Source organism: Trichogramma pretiosum, unplaced genomic scaffold (genome assembly GCF_000599845.2).
Source record: "Trichogramma pretiosum strain Unisexual culture from Peru unplaced genomic scaffold, Tpre_2.0 scaffold1, whole genome shotgun sequence".
Taxonomy (NCBI): domain Eukaryota; kingdom Metazoa; phylum Arthropoda; class Insecta; order Hymenoptera; family Trichogrammatidae; genus Trichogramma; species Trichogramma pretiosum.
This window is the reverse complement of record NW_019641703.1, coordinates 3,863,495-3,883,904: the sequence shown is the minus strand read 5'-3', so window position 1 is coordinate 3,883,904 and position 20,410 is coordinate 3,863,495. Positions and strand designations below refer to the sequence as shown.

The 20,410-nt window shown below is 37.3% G+C and overlaps 1 protein-coding gene across 1 annotated transcript; it reads right to left on the bottom strand.

Annotated features, from left to right (window-relative positions):
• Positions 1-61: 61 nt before the first annotated feature.
• Positions 62-19,645, bottom strand: LOC106653486 (transcription factor Sox-9-B-like). Its single transcript, XM_014372942.2, has 5 exons — positions 19,215-19,645; positions 17,653-17,799; positions 1,443-1,968; positions 958-1,367; positions 62-873 (listed from the first exon to the last, which is right to left on the bottom strand). The coding sequence occupies exons 1-5, from the start codon at positions 19,493-19,495 to the stop codon at positions 444-446; spliced, it is 1,794 nt and encodes a 597-aa protein (XP_014228428.1). The 5' UTR covers positions 19,496-19,645; the 3' UTR covers positions 62-443.
• Between the last annotated feature and the right edge of the window lie 765 nt (positions 19,646-20,410).

The following is a 20,410-nucleotide window of genomic DNA, read 5'->3' as shown; positions in this document are numbered from 1 at the left end:
TGATCGGCTTGTCATGGAATGATGTCATGGAGAGATGTGTGTTTTTTTTCTTTCGCCTTCCTTTTCCTTCGATAGCTGCGAGTAGAGCTTTTTTTCATTCAAATCAATGTCGATTGATCGTTTCGCGAGCTTTTTAAAAAAATGATCGTCATCGATCGGAATAATCATACCGATATAGCGATGCATAAGCTAATTCTAAATTTTATCTATTTACAGAGGCTTAATGCTATTTAAATAAGTCATATTTGGTTATAACACGGCTGGTTCCTGATCGCATCATTACAATCGACGATCATACATTTTTGGCCACTTTGAATTCACAACGACAGTCAACCATTGAGTGGGGAACTACCCTCACGTATCATTACACATTATATACCAAGGCACTCGTCGTCTACGAAATTACAACAACAAAAAATAAGGTTCAAAAACATATATGATAATCATGCGTGATAATTCTGCCAATTGTCGGGTATGCTCGGGACGAACTGGCGATGATGATACTGAGCCGCCGCCGCGGCCGTGTAAGCTTGCGCGTGGCTCGTGGCCGCGGACGCGATGTGGCCGATCGGCAGGTGATGATGATGATGATGAGGATTCGACGCGTGGATGTACTGCACCGAGGGCAGAGGCGGCAGCACCACCGGCGGCTGCAGCTCGTGATACCTCATGAGCTCCTCGTGATTGCTGTGCTGCTGTTGTTGCTGTTGCTGTTGACTTGTAGTCGCTGCCGTTGTTGATGTTGCCGTGCCGCGCATCTGCTGCAGATCGTCCCAACTGTTCGAGTCCTGATTCGACAGCAGATCCTGCTGCTGCTGCTGCTGCTGTTGCTGCTGGTGGTCGAGGTAGTGGCGCTTGTTCTCTTCTTCGAATCTGTTTATCAAAGAAGAGCACGTTAGGTACGATTGAAAATAAATTAAAAAAGTAAAATAACGTCTGTCGAAGATTTGCTCTCACCTGTTGATTTGCCACTGATGATGAGGCGAGTCGTTGTATTGCTGTATACCGGCATCGATGACACTCGACTGTGGCTGCAACTGCTGTGGCTGCTGCTGGTGAGGAAGATATTGATCCAATTCGCTGCTCTCGACCTCGCACTCGACGGGCAAATTGAGGGGCATGAGGTTGCCGTAACTGTTCATCTGGTCTTCGTCGCTGAGCGACAATGGATCCGAAAGCTCCATGTAATTGCGTATGTCGACTCCCGTTTGATGTTGCTGCTGAGTGGCTATCTGCATGCTATGTTGTTGTTGTTGCTGTTGTTGTTGTTGCTGATGAAGATGATGTTGATAAGTCGTCATGTCGCTTTGTTGCTCCATCAGGTTCGTCATGATCGGATGGTGACTTTGGTACATCGATTGATGGGTCTAAAATGAGAAAATGAATCAATTATTTTATACCGCTAAGAATTAATTTTTTTACACAATATATTTAACACGCACCTGATTGACGCAAAGCTGCTGCTGCTGCTGCTGACCACCCCTCGGAGTGGTGGGTGGCGTCGGTGGCGACATGGCCGACTGCTGGGACATGGGCGAGGACATGGACGAGTGATCGTAGGTCGTCGGCGAGCCAGCCGCGCTCAAGCTCAGAGACTCGCCGACCTCTGCTTCCTGCTTCAGAGCAGCAGCGGCATTACCGGATGCAGTGGTAGCGTGAGCGGCACCGGTTGACATCTTCAACGTCGTTGCGGCCACTGCCGCGGCTACGGTAGCGGCTGCCGATCGATTCAACGTGTAATTGATCGATGATGCTGAAGATTTGCTGTTGTTCTGCTGAGACGTGGAAGACGACGACGATTGGTTCGTGGAATTGTTGTTGTTGTTGTTGCTGCTGCTGCTGTTGTTGTTTCGGGTGCCGTTCTTGCGTCTCGGCTGGTACTTGTAATCCGGATGGGTGCACTTGTGAATGACGCGCAGCTCATCGGCCTTCTTGATGAACGGCTTCTTCTCCGATTCCGAGAGTAATCTGCAATGCGTGGGAAGAGTCGCGTTAATTATTATTCTTTTCGATGCGTCTCTCGCATACGCGTGATTGACTCTTATCGCGAAATATACATATAAACGAACACATAAAGGCAATTAATTTTTATGCGCGCAATTAGGAAAATTTCTGCGTTTCAGTTATTTCGATTTATTTTTAGCGATCTTTGAGAGAACTCGCTATATAACAGAATGGCAATAATGATCGATGATGTATCGAAAGGAAAAAAACAAACTTTTTTTCAAGTTTCAAAAAGAAAGAAAAAAAAACTGCAGCGGTATATATATATTTTATAACATATTACATTATACACATATGGAAGAGGTATATACCGCCAACTGTGAGAGTCGGGGCGCCAGATCGGCCCAGGCACGCGACCTAAACACGGATTCGCCGACAAAGCTTCTATATCTCTCTTTCCCGCGCGCGCGCATGACGATACAGAGCTACGGCGATGACTCGCGATACGTAACATGTATACACACATCTCGAATCGTTGTATATTATGTATTACTATCTCTTTGCACTACGTTGGTGTGCTGGTGATACGTGACCCGTGCCGAAGAGTACGCGAACGATGTTACATGCGTGTTCGAGTCGATCTATATCCGTGCGAGGGTGCCCATGGGATCTCGATAGCAAAAAAAGAGGAAAATATAGATAATCTCGATCGCAAAAAAGAGAGACAAGTTCAAGACGCGCAAAGGCCTATATTTTTGCGTAGCTTTCCATTATGTAGCACTAAAAGCTCGTGTGCGAATGTTATAACGCAGCGACGCGTCGATAGTAATTGTCGTATTTTTGTTTTTGGGCGACACACTGTATCAGACCCAGGCGTGCGCGTGTATATTGTCTTTGACATGTTGATTTTTAATAGCCAAAGAGGCTCGCTCAGATAGACGCAGGAGCGTCGATGAAATGAAAAATGCTATGGGAATTATTTCGCGAGCTTGTGGCAGCACCTCGACGTGCCTATATGGGGTATAAACGTTGCGTATATAATATCGTAGAAGATATAGACTCGCAAAAAAACATTCAGCGAATGTATCGTGACTCGACACTTCGGAGCTCTACTATATGTATTATTATACATTGAACAGACCTCTCTCTACTTGGGCCGAAGAGCGCGTGCGAATCGTGCGCAAAAGTGGCAGCAGCAGCAGCAGTTGCATACACAAATGAACGAGGGACCGTGGCTTCTTTGCTTCGAGCGTAAGGACTTTAAATTTTGCGATCGCGTAAAACTAATTTTTATTTCATTTATTCGTTGAAACTCGATAAAAATATGCTTTACGGTGAAAATTCGCAAGCGCCGACGAGCGAAACACATCGCTATTCGAGTTTGGAACAATCCACTCGAGGGGGGAGATTGGTCACATGCTCTATATTCTCTAACGCGGTACGTACACATGTAACGCATGAGTATACGATATCCCATATTTACGAGAGCCGCCTTTAAAAAAGCTCGAAGCGCGCAGATTACCGGTAATTGATAAAGGCACATGTGCTCGTTGCTCGTAAGTCGTGTAAGCTTCCGACGAGTTTCAAGCCCCGCGCAATGAATATGAGAGAGAGAGAGAGAGAGAGAGAGAGAGAGAGAAGAAAAAAAGACGCAGACGCGCATCAGCCAAAGGATGTGCAGCAGCGCGCGATATCTCTCGCTTCTCAAGATCGGAATCTCGAGCGAGCGCGCGTATTTCTCGCAACTCCAGCTCGCAACACCGAGAAGAAGAAGAAGAAGAAACGGAGTAGTGGGTGGCTGCAAGCCAAGCGCGATATATTGCAGAATTCAATTGTACGAACTTTTGAAGGAAGGGAGAGAAAAAATGATAATTCGCACGCACTCGGATCGCGCGATGATCGGTTTCGACGTAACCGCACGCTGGCGCGCTCGTAGGCGAGCGTAATTCTCGATAACTCACTGGCGCGTGCGATCCTCGTAACCACGCATGTTTTGCATTAATTCCCATTTTTTTCTGTCTCTCTGGCTCTCTTCGAGCCTCTCAAAGTAAGATCGGATCACACGCGTGTACACGCATAATACTCTCTCGCATGGTGTGTGCTCTTCGTCTCATTTCGAGCGTATTATAAACGTTGCGGGAGAGAATCGGTCAAGATGCAAAAAATTATTAGCGCGCGAGAGCTGCTCTGCCACCGACACGGAGCTTGATCATTTCTGCGGAAGCTCCACGAGTCTCTGCGAACGCGGGTCTTAGTATATGGACGTACACTGTCCTGCAATCACTTTTGCCGTACCTAAGTAAAAAGTGAGTAAACTTCAAAGTGTCATATCTTAGTCAATAGAGATCGGATCGGGATTTAAAAAATGCCATTCGAAAGGTCTTTACAAGCACTTTACAACTGTATCAAGTATGATAAGGTTCAACGATTTATTCACCAAATGCATGGGCTTCTAATGTTTCTACAAGACCTTCTACTCAAAGGGCGAGTGAAATACCAACGACGAGAAAAACTGATTTTTTCGATTCTTTATTTATTGAAAAAACAATTCTTAAATAAATAATTGAACCTTATCATACTTTATATGGTTATAAATTACTTGAAAAGACCTTTCGAACGGTATTTTTAAAATGCTGATCCGACCTTTATCGACTGAGATATGAGACTTTGATATTTACTCACTTTTTACTTAGATATGGCAAAATTGTAAGAGGGCAGTGTATGTGTATTGATAATATACTTAACATGACTACCTAAAACCTAATATTGTTGAACTAATGAAGCTCTAAGACCTTAATTTGCAATTTTTACATTGAAAAATCGATTTATAATAAAAAAAAATTAGTAAATTAAAAGTTTTTACGTCACAAATTTAAATCACGAAGCAATAATCAGTTATTATCCTACGTCAATCACGAACAACAATAATTTGATGACAGTCATCTGTCATCTTTTTTTTCAGTTTTACCACGTCAGTATATAAGAACTAATTTTTTCATAAATTCCTCGTATAAAGGAAGTGAAGGCCATGAAACTATTACTTTTGATACTTTCGTCCGCAAGTTTCAACTTTTGTTGGGGCGGTTACAGCTATCAAACAGGTACGATTCATATTATAAAAAATATATTAAATTGCTAATATTTATTCCATTAACGTCGAAATGACAAAGTGTTGACTTTTTCACCACGATTATTTCCTACTTTTTGCGCTGGAAAAATTCTATTTGAACATATTCCGACAAAAATTAAGCCTCTAAAAAGTTAAGAAAAGCATCCTTTTTTTGTGGGAGAATTCAACCCGAAAATATTGTTTTTTTTACAATTTTACAGAAAAACTCATGAGAGAATCGTATATATTAAAATTATTAACTTTTTGAAGGTTTATTCTCTGAAGAAAATTGTAACGATTAAAAAAATATATGAAACGCGAGGATCGGACTTATACTTTACTCTCAATCGTTGGCAAGAGCTAAAACGAGGATTTCAGTAAATTTGATCTACAGACAACAAAATAGGTTTGAAGTCCCATAAAACATTTTTTGTAGTTTAATATGTAAAGAACAACGCCCAAGACGACTGGAATGAATGGAATTCATTGTTTGAAAAAAAAAACTTAAAAATACATTTTTTGACATTTGCAATGGAAACGTCCCCTTAACTATTAGCTTTAGCATAAAGATCATACAAGAAACATGTCAACGATTATCGAATTTTTAAACGATAATTAAAAAAAAACTTTGGGAATTCCATTTAAATCGCGTTAAAAAAGTGGGTCATTTAGTCGTTAATGGATTAACCCATTAACGCGCAAAAGTGCAATTTTGTGCATGAATTTTCCGTTGTAAAAAAATTATAGATAAAGTTAAAATATTTTCTTGAAAATCCATACCCTGGGGTTTTTGGGTATGCTCTTTCAGTATCCGGTGTTATTTTTGCGATAAATAAACATTATCATCGTTTATTTTGCCATTAAAAACAAAAACCGTGATTTTTTGACTCAAAATTTTTTTTCAAAGTCGATTTTCTACCTTGCCCTGCCTTCGGAGGGCTCCCATAACACCAGAAATCTTGCACTTTTTCTCTGAACCTTCGAAAAATGCGCTAACACGATTTTTATCTAGTCCCTATAATTCTAAAATGGCGAATTTATACCGATCAGCGATATAAAAATTGCCTTATTTTTTATTTGTAAATTATTGACTTTATAAAAGAAAGTCATACAATTAAGAGTGTTCAAATTTGTTCAAAGAATACATGTGAATTTTTTTTTAAATTTTTTAATAATTTTTTCTGAGTTTTTTAGATTTTTTTTGGAACATTTTGGATTTTTTCGACAGGCCGGGACATGGTCGTATTTTGCAAAATTTTCAAAGTGGTCTGAAAAATTCTGAAAAAATTCACACGTATTCTCTAAACGATTTCAAATAAGTTTTTACACTCAAAATTGTACTTTTGAGTTCATATTTAGCGCATGTAAAATAGGTTCTGGGTAAAAAATAAGTGAATTTTTATACCGCTGCTCGGTATAAATTCGCCATTTTAGAAATATAGGGGCAAGATAAAAATCGCGGCAGCGCATTATTTGAAGGTTCAGAGAAGAAGTGCACGATTTCTGGTGTTATGGGAACCCTCCGAAGGCAAGGCAAGGTAGAAAATCGACTTTGAAAAAAAATGTTGAGTCAAAAAATTAATGGCAAAATAAACGATGATAATGTTAATTTATCGCAAAAATAACACCGGATACTGAAAGAGCATACCCAAAAACCCCAGGGTATGGATTTTCAAGAAAATACTTTAACTTTATCTATAATTTTTTTACAACGGAAAATTCATGCACAAAATTGCACTTTTGCGCGTTAATGAGTTGATTGATTAATATTTTTTTGCACATTTTAAATTATTTCTCATATTTAGTTCAATACCAATATCCAGTTCTAAGGCAGTATGGAACCACAGGATCATCACGAGGCTCAAATAATTTCAATGTTTATAAAGGCTCCAACACAAAAGTTACATCAATTGAGGTTCCAGTTAATCAACAATTCGTGATAAACACCTATGAAACAACAGTTCCTTTGCAAATCAGTAAAAACACTATTGATATTTCAAATATTAATGGAAAAAGCTCAAACCAAATAGTGAAAATATTTTTCAAGTTAAATGTTAGCGAAGATATTAAGCAACACATTATTCAACTATTAACGTTCGATTCAAATGCAAACGGTACATACACTCAATACATTTACCAACTGATACTCCAAATTATAAACTTAAACGCGAACGATGACGTTAAAAGAACATTAATCAATCTTTTGAGTTCAAGAATTCAAGGATATAAGAGAAATGGTGGATCTACTGCAGTGGATGAACAATCGATTAAAAATCAAATAAATAGTTTAAATATAAATGCAAATTATAAACAACAAATGATTCAAATTTTAGTAAGTAACTTTAAAGGACCGCAAACAGACATTAACAGCAAGCCTCGAACTGGTACTATAATAAAAAGTGATAATAATGTCGATAATGATCTTCATCGAAATATTGGAAAAGTAACTGTTACAACTTCAGAGAATTTGAATGAAGGAACCAAACCTAGTGAGAATACTCCACAAACAGAATCCCCTCTAGTTGTTTCACAAGAAAGCAATAATAATCAAAATATTGGAGCAGCACCTGTTACAACTTCACAGATTTCGAATGCAGGCAGCGGATCTAATGAAAATCTACCACAACCAGTATCTCCTCCATCAGTTTTACAACAAAGTCAAGATCAATTCGAATACCTTAACAAGTATGGAGAAAATGTTAAAAACGCGATAAAAATACTCACTGAAAAGAATGTTCAAGAAAGTTCGAGACAAATTTTACTAAATATCTTGAAAACCGATTCAGAAGCTAATGGTTCATATGCAGAATTTGTTTTGAAGTTGATAAATGAAATTCTCAGTTGGAATATGGGTACCTATGAGCAGCAGTATGTACTTGAACTCATTATAAACAGAATACTATACTCTCGTGGAGCTATTCAATGTGTAGAATGTGATCTTTATGCTATTAGAAGAAAAATTGACATATTAAAAGTGCCTAGCAGTATAAAAATTAAAATACTATACATGATAATTTTAAACTTTTTCGATATTAAACATCAGATACAGGATATAATGTACGTCAATAATGTGCCCCAGGAAAATCAGAAAAAATTACTTGATCTTTTATCCGTCAATTCAGCCGAAAGTAACGCATATTCAGAATATATTTTGCAACTGATGACTCAAATCGTTTACTGGGAAACAGGCAACGACGTCAATACCTACGTAATCAATTTATTAGTCTTCAGAATATTACAATACGAAGCTAATGGGGGATCCAATCGGGCTGATGAAGAAACTATTAAAAGTCGGATTTCACAATTGAATACAACCGATCTTTGGAAGAACTTTATTAATCAATTTCTGCTTGTAGACTTTAAAGGACAACTTCTCCAAAAACGCGATGAATCTAATAAAAATCTACCACAACCAGTTTCTCTTCAAACAGTTTCACAACAAAGTCAAGATCAATTCGAATACCTTAACGCGTATGGAGAAAATGTTAAAAACGCAATAAAAATACTCACTGAAAAGAATGTCCAAGAAAGTTCGAGACAAATTTTACTAAATATCTTGAAAACCGATTCAGAAGCTAATGGTTCATATGCAGAATTTGTTTTGAAGTTGATAAATGAAATTCTCAGTTGGAATATGGGTACCTATGAACAGCAGTATGTACTTGAACTCATTGTAAACAGAATACTATACTCTCGTGGAGCTATTCAATGTGTAGAATGTGATCTTTATGCTATTAGAAGAAAAATTGACATATTAAAAGTGCCTAGCAGTATAAAAATTAAAATACTATACATGATAATTTTAAATTTTTTCGACATTAAACATCAGATACAGGATATAATGTACGTCAATAATGTGCCCCAGGAAAATCAGAAAAAATTACTGGATCTTTTATCCGTCAATTCAGCCGAAAGTAACGCATATTCAGAATATATTTTGCAACTGATGACTCAAATCGTTTACTGGGAAACAGGCAACGACGTCAATACCTACGTAATCAATTTATTAGTCTTCAGAATATTACAATACGAAGCTAATGGGGGATCCAATCGGGCTGATGAAGAAACTATTAAAAGTCGGATTTCACAATTGAATACAACCGATCTTTGGAAGAACTTTATTAATCAATTTCTGCTTGTAGACTTTAAAGGACAACTTCTCCAAAAACGCGATGAATCTAATAAAAATCTACCACAACCAGTTTCTCTTCAAACAGTTTCACAACAAAGTCAAGATCAATTCGAATACCTTAACGCGTATGGAGAAAATGTTAAAAACGCAATAAAAATACTCACTGAAAAGAATGTCCAAGAAAGTTCGAGACAAATTTTACTAAATATCTTGAAAACCGATTCAGAAGCTAATGGTTCATATGCAGAATTTGTTTTGAAGTTGATAAATGAAATTCTCAGTTGGAATATGGGTACCTATGAACAGCAGTATGTACTTGAACTCATTGTAAACAGAATACTATACTCTCGTGGAGCTATTCAATGTGTAGAATGTGATCTTTATGCTATTAGAAGAAAAATTGACATATTAAAAGTGCCTAGCAGTATAAAAATTAAAATACTATACATGATAATTTTAAATTTTTTCGACATTAAACATCAGATACAGGATATAATGTACGTCAATAATGTGCCCCAGGAAAATCAGAAAAAATTACTGGATCTTTTATCCGTCAATTCAGCCGAAAGTAACGCATATTCAGAATATATTTTGCAACTGATGACTCAAATCGTTTACTGGGAAACAGGCAACGACGTCAATACCTACGTAATCAATTTATTAGTCTTCAGAATATTACAATACGAAGCTAATGGGGGATCCAATCGGGCTGATGAAGAAACTATTAAAAGTCGGATTTCACAATTGAATACAACCGATCTTTGGAAGAACTTTATTAATCAATTTCTGCTTGTAGACTTTAAAGGACAACTTCTCCAAAAACGCGATGAATCTAATAAAAATCTACCACAACCAGTTTCTCTTCAAACAGTTTCACAACAAAGTCAAGATCAATTCGAATACCTTAGCAAGTATGGAGAAAACGTTAAAAACGCAATAAAAATACTCACTGAAAAGAATGTCCAAGAAAGTTCGAGACAAATTTTACTAAATATCTTGAAAACTGATTCAGAAGCTAATGGTTCTTATGCAGAATTTGTTTTGAAGTTGATAAATGAAATTCTCAGTTGGAATATGGGTACCTATGAACAGCAGTATGTACTTGAACTCATTGTAAACAGAATACTATACTCTCGTGGAGCTATTCAATGTATAGAATGTGATCTTTATGCTATTAGAAGAAAAATTGACATATTAAAAGTGCCTAGCAGTATAAAAATTAAAATACTATACATGATAATTTTAAACTTTTTCGATATTAATCATCAGATACAGGATATAATGTACGTCAATAATGTGCCCCAGGAAAATCAGAAAAAATTACTGGATCTTTTATCCGTCAATTCAGCCGAAAGTAACGCATATTCAGAATATATTTTGCAACTGATGACTCAAATCGTTTACTGGGAAACAGGCAACGACGTCAATAACTACGTAATCAATTTATTAGTCTTCAGAATATTACAATACGAAGCTAATGGGGGATCCAATCGGGCTGATGAAGAAACTATTAAAAGTCGGATTGCACAATTGAATACAACCGATCTTTGGAAGAACATTATAATTCAACTTCTTCTTATAGACTTTAGAGGCCAACTTCTTCACGCAAATAAGAGTGAAGTTGGCCAATTTATATCAAATGCAGCTCAAGTCAATAAAATCAATACAAGTGGTGAAAATCAAGGTTCATGTATCGGTTCATGCTCGGGTGGAGTAGGATATTTGCCTCATGCAGACTGTTCAATGTTTTGTCAATGCTCCAACGGTCGTCCAATTGTTATGCCTTGTTCAGCAACTCTTCATTGGGATACAAAATTAAATACTTGTGATGCTCCTGATGTAGCTCAGTGTCAACGTTGAGGATATGGAAAAAAATTTAACTACAGTTCTGCCGAAATGTTTCAGATAATACTTCTAAAGCTACAGTGGAAAAAATATGTATTTATATATGGTGCATTATTTCAAAAGCGTGAATTGACATGTCTTGTTATCGTAGCCATTAGAAAACTTTAAAAAAATGAAAACTAAGATGGCAGAACCTTTCTTTTTACTGTATTTTACCTTCCGCAACTATAAAATTTCCATAAAAAAAGACTACATTGATTTGCCAACCGGATAAACATGCAAAATGTTCTCTCCGTGACCTGTCCTGAACTCAGAATCGATTGTTTTCACTCATTAAAAATATTTTTACAAATATCTAGCAATATAGTGATACATAGACCTTATTCTATACATCCTAAAGAAAGTTTTTTCGTATCACTCGTCATCTTAAATAGTCTCAAAACAATTGTACATAAGTAACCTTGTAATGGTATAATGTGTCCTTAAATTATGTGAAATTTTACATCATTACAAATATAGTGCCAGTAAACGTGCTAGACAATAATTTTGACCTCTCTAACTATACGAGGGTCATCTTTCATAACTAAGGTACTCGCTTTTTACCCGTGGAATATTCTAATCTTTGTTGCAGCTTCACTAAAACAATACTTGCACACGAAAATCGTACTAGTAAAATAAAGTGTCCCTTCCGTGATCGACGAGTTTTTGAGCTAGCACTTTTTATTTTTCAATCTGGTGGCGTAAAAACGTTCATTTTTACAAACAATTTTTGTGCGTGATCGGAAAAAAAAGTTTCAACTTTGTTGTCGTCGTGAAATTTGATAAAAGTGCGATTAGTCCCCTCCGTGAGTGTACCCTCCATGACAAATTTTCATGTTTGCAATAAGAAAATAAACGGATTAGATAATGGCCGGTAAAAAATAAATATTCCATAAAAAAACAAAGAATCAAGTGTCAGAAACTACGGGGGTCCAGAAAAATTAAACTCAAAATAGAAGAAAATAAGTTTTTCAATTTTTCCAATATTGCCCATTTTACCCACTCCAAATATCACACTTTTGAAATAATCCACCATATTGATTGCTTTTTATTATATAATGGTTGTTCAAAAAAAATATGATATAATTATTACACTCCAAAGGTATATACTAAGATTTCATTGAACTATAAGTTATGAGTATTTCTGCATATTCATGCGCATATCACGCTTGGTAGAAAACTTACTTAAGACGTGGCATTAAAACATTTTGTCTACTTTTCTTTCCAATAAAAACTATAGAAAAGATTTCGAATTTTTTATTTCATTCGATCAATTAGCATCCGATTCATTTTCACCACAACTGTATCTTGGGGAGTCATACACCAATTCACTCCTCCTTTGGAACTTTTATGATGTAAACCACAGTTTAATGTCAATGTTAGGGCTGTGCGAGTACTCGAAAAAACTCGACTCGTCGAGTTCGAGTTTTTTCCTCGAGTTCGAGTCTAGTACTCGATTTTTTGAATACTCGAGTTTTTTCGGGTACTCGAATTGTGATATTCGCAGCGGATTGGATTGGAAGAAGAAAATAATTTAATAGTACCGCACTTCATCACACTTACAAGCACGTGCACACAAAAGGAGGGGTCTAAAGACTGTTAATTCATCACTTATTTACTTAAAACTTGAATATATTGCGAGTACTCAAAAAACTCAAGTACCCGAAAAAAATCCCTACTCGACTCGAACACGACTCGCTGAGTTCGAGTCGAGGAAAATTCGAAAACTTGGGTACTCGCACAGCCCTGGCCAATGTACATGTTTAAAATAAAATTTACATTTTTGAGCCTTAACATCTGAAAATAACTTATTTTTTCAATTTCAGCATTTTCTCTCTTGTTAAAAAGCAAAAACTTCAGAAAGATGCTCTTCATGTATTAAGTTTTGTAGGATTTTGATTTAAACCTTTATATCAGTTTTATTATTCAATATGTGCACAAAAATAAGTTTTCTTGCTCTTTGCTTTTTTCACATTTGTTAACGCACACACTTTTTTATGACTCTAAGCAAAATTCCACAAAACTCAATCCATGAAAAGCATCTTTCTGAAGATTTTGCTCCGTATCAGGAGTCTCTACCTCAAAAACTCTGATTTGAACCTTGCGCACAGTGCTAAAGACTAAAATAGTAAAAATAAGCAATTTTAAATGCAAATACCTATTCTACAATTTTTTCTACATTTTTTAGGGATAAAAGATGTGAATTTTATGTTATAAATGTATAACATAATATATGTTGAAAATTTAGATTGACATTAAACTGTGTTCTATATCACAAAAATGAATTGGTGTATGACTGCTCTTAGGGGGTCTAACCTATTGGTTCTTCTCAGAAAATTGATTTTTAAATTGATTGTGATTACGAATTGTTAATACTTTCAAGAACCTCTTAATATTTGGTACATAAAATTAGAATTACAAGTAAGTCAATATCCGTAATCAGTGCATGAGCTTACGCTATAGTGCATTTGAAATCTTTTGACGCATTCTGTGCAAAATAATGTTTTTTGACATGAAAACACCAGACATTCTTTATGACTATATAGTTATAGCGAGTATGACGCTTTGTAATGACAAACTTCTATCATGCTTATTCGTGTATTTGAACTATACATTATACACCGTGAGCTTTAGAGACATTTAAGAGTATGCGAACGAATCAGATGGGCAAACGGCTGCTTTTTAACTATCTCAACAATTTTCACAATCGAGAGATTACATTAATTCAATAACACTATTCAATAAATTTTATTAAAATTCAGTTGCGATATGAAGAAGATTCAATTAATCAAATCATATACACGCATACCTATTTATACGCGGTTTCTGTATAAGCGGTTCACCCTTATACGCGGATTGCCAAATGCGATGATGTCTCGTTATACGAGGATAAGTTCACGTTATACGCTGTTCAAGACGGTCGAAAATTTCTAAAACTCCAATAAAAAAAAGAAAAGTTATGAATTTGGCTGAAAAATTGATAATTCTAAATTTAATCAGAGAAGGGGAGTGTATTGCTGCTATTGCTACACCTTTGGAGGTCAATTAGTTGACTATTCGAACTCTGTAGATTTTTATATTGATATATTTATATAAAATAAAAAGTTTCTATTAAAGATTCGCTTTTTTTCTCATTATACACGGATTTCGCTATACTTGGAACTTTTCCGGAACGTAACCCCTGCGTATGACGAGGTATGCCTGTAATTATTTTATCAAAACAATAATTCCATTTTGAGAGCAAATAAATATTACTATGATTTTATGAAATTGATTATAGACATTGTATTTCATTGAAGCTATGAAATAGAATCATTTACGAAGAAAATATTTGTTTAATCAAATAATATATTTCATTAAAACATTTCATAAATCGAATAAAAAATTGGAAAATCCAAAATGAGGCTATAAAATAGAACGAAAAATTAAAATGTAGAAAAAACACGTTTTTAACTTATATAATTTTTTACCTAGAGCAAAAACGTATTTGAAAAAAATTTTATTAACCAAAAAGATTATAATTATTTCAAAGAAAAAGAATACGTTTGAATTTTTCAATTTTTTAAAAGTATGTATTTGGCTATCGCACACTTTAATAGCCATATCGACACCCCTTACGAAAAGTATAGGGAGATCCAAATGTCTTACGAAAGGTAGGAAGATTTGAATTTTAAGAAAAAAGTGGGAAGTTTTGATATTTTTTGTTAAAATCATGACGATTCAATTTTTTAACGAAAGTTAGGAAGTTTAAGTTTAATACCCCATGCTTCATAAAATACAATCAACAGTTCATCATTGTTGGTTATTTTTCAATATACACCTTATATTAATATTTGTTGTATACAACTAAGATAGGAATAATTAATTTACATATTAATAATCAAACCGAAGTTTAATAAGTACCAAATTTTCACTTGATTAGAATGATTTTTCGATATATCTTCTATCTCATCTCACAAAAAATGTCTCAGTTTGTACTATTGTGAATTGGAAATCGCATCGTTCAATTATTCGTCATCGTTCAGCTCTTTTCTAATAAGTGTAATTTATGACTAAAAGCTTATAAAAAGCAAGCGAATCTGAAACGATATCAATATGAATGAAAGATTCGTTTCAATGAGTAATTTGCAAGCGATAGTAGCCTCGAACTTCTTGTCAAGGCAGCGGGTGATTTTAGCGAACAATTAAACATAGTTTAATATAAATTATACTGTTAACGTGTTTTGCGAGTCAGATAGGGGGTCTATTTTGCTCGCTCCTAATTATATCATTATAACTGTCGAGTTAAAACATGGAAAAAGAACCGCACTGTTCGTACATTGCACTGCACTGCATCGCGGTTCGGACAGAATCAATTCGGCAGTGTATCACATAATCAATAATGAAAAGTGATAATTTAATAACAAGTAACGAGGGGTCTACACATAACAACTTTTATGATAAATATAACTTACCTAAAAAGTAAAACTTCCAAATTTTCATCATAAAATTGTAAGATTTCCTAGTTTTCGTCAAAAATTCTAACGATTCCCTAGTTTCCGTCAAAAGAACTATAACTTCCTATTTTTCTTCAGACATCGCGTGAAATGTCCTGGTTTTAGTAACGAAATTTGAAACTTCCTTATTATCGTAAAACATCTGAATCTCCCTACTTTTCGTAAGGGGCGTCGTTACAATGCGATGAGTCTGTGCGACCACACGATGCATCGGACTTGGTCGAGAAGAAATTTTCCAACACGTGCGACGTAAAATTTAATTTGGATATTGTGTAATTTTTTCGAAGATAAGAGAGGCTCGATGTATCTTAAAAATAGGTCAGAAGTTTATTGTCATGCCGCATGCGTGTAATGGACCGGTGTATATGACCCTCGCGAGGCAAAAATTCACCTGCACTACGTGTGCGAGTAGTTGATATGCACATCTATATCATGCACGCAGGGTACACTACATAAAAACCCGAGGGACTTCTTTTTTCTTCTTTTCACTTCTTTTTCGACCTTATCGTCAGTAACGTGTCCGCGCGGTTGTGTGTACAAAAATATAAAACTTGTACAGCTGCGAGAGAGTGAGACGCGCACGCGACCAACATATGCGACACTTAATACACGATGTAGGTACAAATAGAGCACGTCGTTATCTCGCCGCGTCTTTCTCGAGCTGTGCAAGCTTCCTCCTTTCTTTCTTTCTTCCATCCTTTTTTCTTTTTTTTTCGCCGGAATTGATCTTGAAGTTTTGCACACCATGCAGCGAGATTACACAAATTCAAGGTGAATTTTGGATTTACTTTAAGGACACCTGGATAAAAAAATCGCACAGCTACGATCCGCGCTTAGTTTTTTATAGGCTCGTTGATTTTGTTATATTTATTTATGTTTCTCGACGCGTTTATTTATACAGGCGTACGGTGTGTGTGTGTGTGTGTGTGTGTGTTATTAGGCGAACTGCTGCTGCTGCTCGACGTCAACGACGACGACGACGATAGCGCGAATTCCTTTGTATATATCGCGAGCGAGCTGCGCGGTACACGTAACGACGCGTTTAAAAAATAAATAAAATAAAATAAAAAAGAGTCACAACTCGCGCGCGCGCTCATGGCCAATCTCATCCATATAGAAAGAGACTTTCGAGTGGGTTTCGCATTTCGACCCGAAACAAAACATCCGAACGCAAATATTATACCGGTAATATAGTGTAATATTATATTATAGACAGACTTCGAGAGCTATAAATTTTAGAGCTTTTTAAAATTTTTTTATTTTTCCTTCCTCATTTCTTGTTTTTTGTTTTCTATACCGTCGCAGTCATTACACGCATATATACGTGTGTGTTGTGTGTCGAGAAAGTGTGTATGTATATCAGCTGCGTTTGCTAATACACGCGAATAAGCTGCGAAATGCACGCGCGCTCGATGCGTAACGCGCGCGCAGAGTCAGAGTCAGTCAGCCGAACTCTACCGAAAATGATTTACGATCTCTCGTTATTCTCCTTCCCCTCGTACATTTGTAGAGTTGAGAAAAAAAGGAGTAAGAATCACTCGGCGCACACGCTGAGCGAGAGCATTTCTTTTCTCTCTCTCGGGCCCGTACGTGTGCCGATTTCAAGAGTATATTTTTCAAAAATTTACGATAGATTTTATTCGATGGTTTTTTTTTAAATAATTTCACCTACGGTGTTACTAAAGCGGGAAACTCTTCAATTTTTTTCGTTTAATGACTTATCGATACGCGCGTTGAGAATGCCATTTATACTTTCTCACGGTTCGTCACCTGCGTGCGAATTGACTCACGACGTCTCTCTCGCTCTCTCGTGCACAAGCGCACATAATATATGCGCACGCTTGGCGCTTTTTGCATCGCAATTAAGACCATACACATGCTTGCGTGCATGTGGTAGCCGGCTCGAGTCTCGTTTTGTCGAACTCGTTTTTTTTCGAGCCGCGTCTTTTGACGGAGGATTAGAAAAGAGATCCTGCCGCGCTGTCTTTTCAATATAAGTTTACATGTACTTAGCGCGGCGTTAAAAAATATAGCACGTAAGAAAATGGAAAAGTAAAATGGAAAAAAAATATCGGTACACAACTCACCTCCAGACTTTGCCGAGGGTCTTGGATAGCTCGGCGTTGTGCAGCTGTGGATACTTCTCAGCCAGGGTCCTCCTCGCCGCCTGGGCCCAGACCATGAAGGCGTTCATCGGCCTCTTGACGCGCGCCGCTCGTTTGTCGTTTGCACCCCTGCACGCCCACGCACAGAAAAGAAACATTAGTATATGATTATCGTTGGGTAATTGTTCGTAAGAACAAAGTAGAAATGGAACGTGGGCTCGCGACCCTTTGAAGCGCAGTTAGCGGATCGCTTGGCAAAAACTGAGACTTTCTCTGTGCGCGCGACGCTATTATCATGCGCGCGTAATCGTTTTTGTCTTCCATCAGTGCGGGGCGAGAGCAGAGAGCAGCCCATCGAGTGCAGGGAAACACAGCCAAACAGCATATACACAGAAAACGTAAGCAATGCATCTTTTGACCGTAACCCCCTATTGGTTTTTTTTCGCGCGCATCTTTGTGTCGTGTCTGCTTTTTATAGACTGTACGCGGCACGCGCTCTCATACTTACATCTCGAGCGTTACTCTTTTTTTTTTTAAATTTTTTTTGCAGTTGGTTATCGGCCTGTTATAGGCTTGGATGATACGCGCAGTTTACGTACAGTTAATCGTAACTTCGAAATCTACACAACTGCTATATGCAAGCGCGCGGCTTTATTGATGCGATTTCCGCTTAAAATAAATATGTACGTACACAAGACGACGTACGCGATCAATTTCAAACGCAACCGACTCGGGCTCGATAACAAATCAAATCGTAATGTGTTTGTGTTCGGCAAAAAAAAAAAGAACGTCTTCGAGCGGTAATAAAAAACAGATGTCATATCGCGGTGGACATTAAGTAAATAGTATATTAAACGACATTTCGCACTTCCGATCGAGCTGCCGCTGAATTATTATGGCTAGCCCTTAAATTTTCGACAATTAACCCTCTTAAAAATATTCTCACGTGTTTATGACGCGTGACAGATGTATTACACAAAAAATCGACGAAACCGAATTATACTATCAACGAAAAAAAAGGCGAGGTGTCGTATCGCGAGATAAGGCCCGATTTTTCCCATATTTACATTGTATACACATTTTCCCACGTAAATATAATGCCGTTTTCGAATGTACCTAGCTACTGTGTCCGCATTAATGAGCTAATTAGCACTAATCGACTCGCGAGGACAAATCCGTACGTTTACCCTCTCTCTGCTGCTGCTTTTGCTCTCTCTCTCTCTCTCTTCTCTCTCTTTTTTCGCGACTCCCTTTTTACGCACGTAAATCGTGTATGCGTGTGTGGCCTAAGGTGCGAACGCGACAATTGAATTAGCACGACGTATAGTTTTTCCACCTATACATGGATTCTTATATATGTTCGAGCGCGAAAAACTCGCGCGCGCACCCAACCCTCCCTATACAACCCAGCTACAGCACTGCTAATTATTTTTCTCACGCGACATGTATACGACTGCCTATTTTTATTTTTTTTTCTTTGCGCAGTATATACCGTTGCTAAAAAATATTCAGAAGTATAGAAAAATAGATAATTATCAACGTACTTGGTGGCAACGGGCACGAGTGTCCAGTCGTAGCCCTGCAAAACTTTGGCCACCGCTGCGCTTATATCCTGACCTCCGTTTTGATTGATGCTGCTGTGGTTGTTGTTGTTATTGTTGATGTTGATTTTACTGGCACTGGTGCAAGTAGTGACTAGCTGAACTTTCGGCACTGGAGCTTTCGCCGCTGGTGGATTGACATCTAGCTGCTGCTCGTCGCTGCAGCCGCTCGTCATCTTTGTCGCGAGTATTTCCAGGCAATGCTTCTCACTCATGATTGTCATTTGTCACCGCGAACTGTATATCCGTGCACACAATAATATCGAAGACAACAACGGATGAAATGAAAAATGATCACTCGAAAAGAAAAAAGAAGACAATAGAAATCGAGGTTGCCCCGGTATACGATTTTTGCCGAGAGTTCGAGAGTTCGAGTTTTGCCGTGCCGCTCGCGAACGAGTATGAAACACGAGTGACGATCGGCAGCGAGCGAGAAACGTCGAGGCGAGGTGGTCGTGCGAGCGCCGCGTGGTAGTGCTCTCCGAAGCGTCGTCGTTTAGTACATAGCGTATACGAGACGCGTGGGCGGAGCGTACGATATATTCTATGCAGCGAGTTATGGCAGACACTTGTTGCTGCCACGGCTATAATACGAGAGTTAAAAGCTATAACGTGTGAGACAGAACTGACTCGAATTACGTACCAAATTTTCTGGATGGCAATGCTCGATTATATTTTTTTAATTTTAATATTTAAATCTTAATGTTCGAGGATTTCAAACCAGCTGAAAATGTATCAAGAGATGATCTAGTATACTTAGCTTTATTAAATTAAATGAAGCTACTTATCCGTTGATTCGTCATACTTCGTTTATGCATAAGGAAATAAAATTAATAAAATTTTGAGAGTAAAAAAAAATTCATAATTTTTCCGTTCTCCAGTACATTGAATTTTCCTACCTGAATGACCCAGGCATCATAAAATTAAATAACACATCCACGAATCTCAATTAAAACGCAACATAAATTTTCCGACGCAACTATAATATGCACGAGTATACGTAAAGTTGCCAAAATATTCGCCGCGAGCTGCAGCTCTCGCGAAGACGAGGCAATGCAAGCATGAAACTTGTGCGAGCGAGAGCGAAAGAGAAAAAGAGATATATCTAGATAGAAGGAGGAGCGGTTTTGCTCCACCCA

Coding starts and splice junctions, on each gene's coding strand:
- LOC106653486 (XM_014372942.2), bottom strand. CDS start 19,495: ATGACAATCATGAGTGAGAAGCATTGCCTGGAAATACTCGCGACAAAG. Junction 1,969..17,652: donor ACCCTCGGCAAAGTCTGGAG/GTGAGTTGTGTA, acceptor CACGCATTGCAG/ATTACTCTCGGAATCGGAGA. Junction 874..957: donor CATCAGTGGCAAATCAACAG/GTGAGAGCAAAT, acceptor TTTGATAAACAG/ATTCGAAGAAGAGAACAAGC.